This window comes from Terrapene carolina, unplaced genomic scaffold (genome assembly GCF_002925995.2).
Source record: "Terrapene carolina triunguis isolate 2854851 unplaced genomic scaffold, T_m_triunguis-2.0 Scaffold35022, whole genome shotgun sequence".
NCBI classification, from domain to species: domain Eukaryota; kingdom Metazoa; phylum Chordata; order Testudines; family Emydidae; genus Terrapene; species Terrapene triunguis.
This window is the reverse complement of record NW_020699373.1, coordinates 14,289,169-14,295,871: the sequence shown is the minus strand read 5'-3', so window position 1 is coordinate 14,295,871 and position 6,703 is coordinate 14,289,169. Positions and strand designations below refer to the sequence as shown.

Here is a 6,703-nt window from a genome sequence, read left to right as displayed (position 1 = left end):
TAAATAAATAAGAAAAATCACAGGTTCAATTGTTGTATTTGGTTATGCTCTCTCCCATAACAAGCCACTTTGCTTCATTTGAGAAGCCAGTATTCTGTAGTCATTGTTAATGATGTATATATTTGGTCATTCTGTGATAAGGAAGAGGCACAGACAGTAATTATGAGTTGACGCAAGGGAGTAAGTCTCAAAGTTAAGAGTATTATTATTTTTTAATACTATGGCCAATTTTTAGCCTGTCATCCATTTTGGACTATTGCATAAACCACCTGAAGTTGTATTTTGATTATGAAAAATGTTACACTGAATTGCCATGTGAATATAGAAATCTGCCAGTTCAGTTTTCCTTTAGATTTTTACCTCTTTTTTTCCCCTACAGCCTTAAAATGCACATATAGATAAGAGCAATAATAATAACTAGCTCTTATTAGATAGAGTTGCTGAGTAAGGTAAGGTTGTGCCTTTTAAATGTTTTATTAAGCACTACTACTTGGAGGAGGTATAAGTTTCTTATTTCTTAGCAACAAATTTCCACAGTAAATAGTGTCTTCATATCCAGAGTCACAAAATGATTATTCTAAAACCAAGTAATTTTTTTTATTTAAATAGCTGCTGTGTAAGTAAAGGTCATATAGCAGAGTGGCATTTTGCCAGTATATGACAACTCATTGATTGCGATTTTTCAACCATATTATTCTGGGAACACTGTGGTAATCGAAAACTACCCAGAACTAATGTATAAATAACTGCCTGCTACCCTTGCTAATCCTGTGTAAGTGCCAAACTAGTATCCATTTTAGGAGAGGTGGCAAATCCTTTTGTTTGCATTCCAAGACAGCTTGAGTGTTTTTAAACTGTCACATGTTTTATTGCTTCCCTATGCCCAGAAATGTAATGCATCTTACTGTTTCTTTACAAAAATAATATTAATATAAAATACAAATATTTACATGCAATATTTTAATAAGACAGAAAGTGTGGAATGGTTGCACTGCACAGAGTATACATTTTTCTCCAGAAAATTACAGGATTAGTAAAATATATAATAAAGAATACAATTTTCAGCCCATCTGGAGAAAACCTACTGTGGTGCTGTCTGGTTGCATGCGTTAGGGCCACTGGCATTACCTTTTATTTTTTAGAAGTTCCATTACATTTTGTTTATTGTTTGTATTTTTAAATGTACATTATCTGTAAAAATAAAGGAAAGCAGGTATATTAGGCATGGGAGAAAGGATTGTTTCAAAAAACTTAAGAAATGTTACTAATATAAATTTGCAAGACAAGGGGACTAGAGAGTTGGAAGTTAAAACTACATGATACTGCCTGGAAAACATGGAATAACCAAGATTTCTGATGGAAACACTCAGAATTGAGATTTACAAACGAAATGGGAAATCGTTCAAATGACCGAGAGATTATTTCCACAGTAAATAGAGGCATTATAAAGAAAATTAAAGATGGTGCACAGATAATAGTTATACAGCTGTGTGTGTATATGTAACTAACACACACCTGGTTTTGACGTGTATAACAGTCAAATTAGCAATAGGTATTTGTTTCTGGCTCTGATATGTGTATAAAATCAGAATCAGAAAAGCCATTGTAAATTTCGTAAAAATATTAAGGAATATTAGGAAAATATTTAGCAGCCATGTCTCACTGATTCTCAATACATTTTTATTTTGTTTTTTAAGAAAAAAGTTTCATATTTCCTCTCTACCACATTCTGTGCTTTCTTCAAGTCTACTGTTAAATTGCTGTTATAGAAAATCTACTTTATATATAGTTTTTATCATGGACTATGCTTTGAAGTTTGTGAATAAGATGGGCAAAGATCAAAACAGAAGACAGCAAGCCATTGTAAAAATAGAAGCATTAAAGCAATCTGTTATGCTCCTTGTTTACATCTCATCTGACATTAGGCTACTGAGGATTATTACTTGTAACAATTATATTTTGATTAGGATTCAGACATGTACAAAAATAGCAACATAATTTTAAGTTCACTTCTGTATTAAAGCAAAGTAACTGCTGAATTACTTTCCAAAACATTATGTAGGTTTCAAATGTTACAAAACACATTCTATACCCTACATGCAGAATTTCAGTCTGCTGTGTTTGGGTTTGTTTTATAGTAATACTTGTTATGACAGTTAAGAACATGTTAGTCTCCAAAACTTCTAACCTTAAGAGAAGAACGGGAGAGAGAAAACTGTTACTGGCTTTCTGACAATGGCAGGGAGTGTGTTAAACCAGTGTAAAATTCAATTAAACTGTCTAGCCAGGTTTTTGAAGCTGAAATGCAGGCCCTTTCAGTTAAGCTTCTTATTTTCCTGTGACCGACACCGGTGGATACTGTGTTATGCCAAAACCAACAGGCTGTAAAGCACCTTGTTTCATGCTCCCAGCTGATCAATATTTTTATTTTCCAGGCTTGCCCAGAAATATGGAGGCAGTATCACCTAACAGTAAGTAGAAACACCTTTTTTATTTTCTTGTACACCCAACCTATTTACTCTTCTGTGAACTGCTGACCATAAAATATAGACAAGCATCTTCTTCAGGAAGATAATAAACATCTGAAGAGTTTTTGAACTGGAGAATGCAATAATACACTGTCCCTTTTTATACATTCTTAGAAGTTCTGATTGTATTACTAGCATAATTTAATGACTGCATTCTATCACTTTCCTCTCCATAACTGCATTTACTGTATACATTACAAAAAGAAAGTTTAATTTTATACTGGGGTATAACAGTATTCCTGTCTCATTGTTTCCCGGATTTGGTTGTCAAATCCCCATATATTACAAGGCAGTTTCTTTAACTTTGATTTAAAGAACCTTACCTAGAGAATGGAATGTGAATTTTAGAAATAAACTTTAAAATCTTTGTACATGATTCTTAAAGAAGAAATCAACTGCCACTTCTTCTTTGGCACCTGGTTAGTTGGTCTTTAGTTATAAAAATAACTACTGCACACTACAAATAAATCATTCAGTTTTTAATTTTTTTTCTTGTATGCAAAACGCAGGGAAAATTTAAACAAACTGCACCTACATTAACTAATGTGCAGTCTGAAAACAAGATTTAACTTGTTTAGAATAATGTCTAATTGATCTACACTACAAACCTTAAATACAAAATAAATATATATACACACACACACACACACACACACACACACACACATTTATGTATAAAAAATTAGGCCTTGCCTATGACTTCTTTTCAACATAAGGAAAATGTGTGTTTAACTGGAATAACTTTATAACCACTGTCATCCTTGTACGATTAAACAAAGCAGAAAAGTTTGTCCAGTACTTTTTGTTGTGCTGTGGTTTTGAGGTTTTTCTTTCAAATAAGGGAATACTGCTATAGGATGTCCTTTAAAATCTGTTCCTTGTGCCTTTTCAACATGTTGGAACTTTCTCTTTTCTGTTTTAGCAGCTAAATTTAATAGTAAAGGATACACTCTGTTGAAAATCTCTCCTGTGCTTAGGGTTTTTTTTTTTAAACATTCACTTTGGAAATCTCCATTTCTATATGCATATTTTCTTTGCTCTTAAATTACCAGATTAAAGAAGATGTAATAAGAATAGGTTTAGTTGCATTCACTTTATATGGTTGTTTGCTTTATTTATTTAAAGATACTCAAAAGAAAAGATTCAATCCTTTATAATTCTTTATGCTCCAGAAAAGGAAGTGTTTAAATGGTTTGTTAGATCCCTTATGGAACTTGGAATCTAAGAATCACATAGATGTATTTATGCAATAATGTGATGGTGAATTAGGTTTCAGCTAATATGTCAAAACATATTTTGTTGTTCGGGCCTGTTTTGGACATTGAACAATTACTCAGAAAAGAGTTATAATCAACACTACAAAAAATTCTTACTTTTTAAAAGGCTAAAAACAGATTCTTCCTGGCAATCATTGACAAGCAATCTGAGCTGTTTCATCTTGAAGAATTGTAGCCAATTAATTTTCAGGGAAAGTATTTTGACTTTATACTTTCAATGGTGTGAAATTAACAATATCCACCAACAGAAGATCTACTTCGAAATGTTTGGAGCTATGCATGGAAATGTCATATTTGAAAAATTAATTAATTTGGAAAAAATAGTGCTTTGGGGTACGCTGTGCTTGTGAGAGAATATTTTGAAATGTGATCAAATATACATACATATAAATATTTCCGATTTCATTACTAAATATGTAGTCCCTGCCTTGTTTCTTATAAATGCCTTTGCTATTTAGTACTATAAATTATCCAGGTTTTTAATTTATGATGATATTTTGTATTTACATAGCATCTTTCATGTGAAGATCAATTTTGACAACTACATTAATTGAAGCATAATCAGATTATACTTTTTTTAAAACTTCAGTTGACAACAGACATCGTAGACGTTTAAAATAGAGGCTATAGTTCAAGAGAATCTATATTATTTAAACTACTTAAACATGTCAGGGTCAACTTTTGTTTTTTCACTTAAGAATTCTCTCTAGATCTAAACTGCAACAGAAGCAAATAATATCCACAGATGATGCTGAAACTGTCGTGTTAGAATAGACTTGTTGTCTATTTCTTTTACATAAGTATGACTAAAAGGTAGAAGTTGTTTGCTCTCATATAGGCATTCTACTGTTTGACTGCAGTCATCAATTTACAATTCCATCATAGTTTGTTATAAATACAGATTTCTAAACAAATAATGCAAGAGAAGAAAAAGACTTGCATTTATTATTTTTGGAGAATATGCACATATCTTTGCAGGTATATGTACTAATGTTAGCTTCAGGTTTTTTCACACCTTAACAATATATATATATAGCGCAAATTAACAACTGGTTTCAAACTGAATTTGGGAAAATTGTAAACTGATAATGTGCATAACATATATAGACATCAACCCAAGCAGAGCAACGATTATATTTTATACAAATATGTGTCATGTTTATGAACTTTTAAAATCACTTCTATCATACCGCTTTGCCAAAGGTCCATATAAAAATTGTGTTTAAATGCACATACATTCTTAAAATATTCTTAATTAATCACTCTGAAAGCTTGTTAAAAACAACAGAACTCAATTCTTGTCTCTTTGTGACGCTTTTGATGATTTTATTCATTATATGTCTCTTTTCTAAGAGGTGGACTGCCATCTATTGACTCATAGTAGCTCTTGCACTTCAGTGTAGCTTGAGTAGGAACAATGAGGACATAACAATTCCATTGCTACTGTTATGGTTGGTGTTAGGTTTTAGTTTAAACTATTACAGTTGGGAAATTTTGAAACACTAAAAAAAACTTTGTAATATTGTCATAAATGTCTTGCTGGCAGCTTCTTTTTGTTAGAATTTCAAAAATGTTAAGAGGCAGTTGAAATGGCAAAAAGAATTATGAGCGGAATATTTTAGTTTGTTCCTTGTCAGAAAAAACAGACAATTAAATCATATTAATGATGCTTAAATTTAAAGGCTCTGTGATAATCAAAGGTTTATAACTGGACAGGGTTAGGTTCTTGAAATTTCTTTCAACTATAACTAGAATTACTATTTAATGACCAGTTTTGATAATGATTTAAAATGTGATTAAATAGTTTTCATCGTGCCTATTCTATATATTTCTCCTTTTTTCAGAAAAAACAAAATAAAGTTGTCAACATATTTTATGGGTTTTTTCCTCTCATTGTTTCCTGCATGCAATAAATGATAGGCAGATACACAGTTCTACATTTAGCAAACTTGTTATTATGAACTCATAGTAGTAGGGTAATAATACAAGAAGTTGATTTTCAAAATCCAGTAAAAATAATATTACAATATTTTGGCCAGATATAAATAATGTTAGAATATGAAGAATCACAGTCCTACAAGAAAAGAATTTTTAAGGGCCCCTGAAACAAGTTGAGTCCTACAGTGCATTGTCCCTGAGCCTTAGGAAACCTACCTATAACGCTGACTGAAGAAATAGTATTGTCGTTTATGATTTTATTATGGTAGTAGCCATCGGCACCAATTAGGATTGGTGGCCTGGTTGTACAAGATGAGCTGCAAATACTCAGAAAGATGCAGTCTCTGATCCGAAGACCATACCATCACTATCATCTCTTTCATAGCAGGACTAGTAAAGAACACTTTCAGTCATAGCAATTCACTTTAAGAATAGCCTCTTTCTAAATTCTACCTTTCTGTTATTTTTCATTTCTGTTTATAAACTACTCACGACCCAAACTAGAATTGTATACGTGTTTGTAGAATATTTTGCTCTGGACAGATACAGACCTAGGAAAAATCCTTCCCACTTCAATTGCAAAAATAGTCCATACTGAAGTCAGTGGAACAAACAGGATTTATCTTCTAACTTATATTTTTGGATAATTTTGTCCAACTTTGTTGTTTGACCTAAAAATGCTCTGTATATTTAATCTGATCACCTTTCTTTTTTCCCTGTGGCAGTTCCCCTTTTAGGTAACTTTGCACTTCTTGGAGACCCACACACCTACAAATACACCAAACTGATTTGTACTCAATCTTGACTGTATAGACTGTATCCTTAGATTGTGAAGTGCTTGGGACCGAGACCAGGCCTTCTGGAGAGTCTGGAAAATTCCTTGAACGTAGTGAGCACTACCTTAAACAAATAATAATAGCAGATAGCCCTGTTATTATACAGCAATGTTACCCTCTTCAG

General features: G+C 32.1%; 1 protein-coding gene across 1 annotated transcript in view; it reads left to right on the top strand.

Moving 5' to 3' along the window:
• The window catches only part of LOC112122006 (zinc finger CCHC domain-containing protein 7-like), a 45,382-nt gene that overhangs the window by 10,951 nt on the left and 27,728 nt on the right, over positions 1–6,703 (top strand). Inside the window, exon 2 of the mRNA XM_029914315.1 lies at positions 2,436–2,471. Coding sequence (XP_029770175.1) covers positions 2,436–2,471 — 36 coding nt within the window. The remainder of the gene's footprint in view (positions 1–2,435; positions 2,472–6,703) is intronic.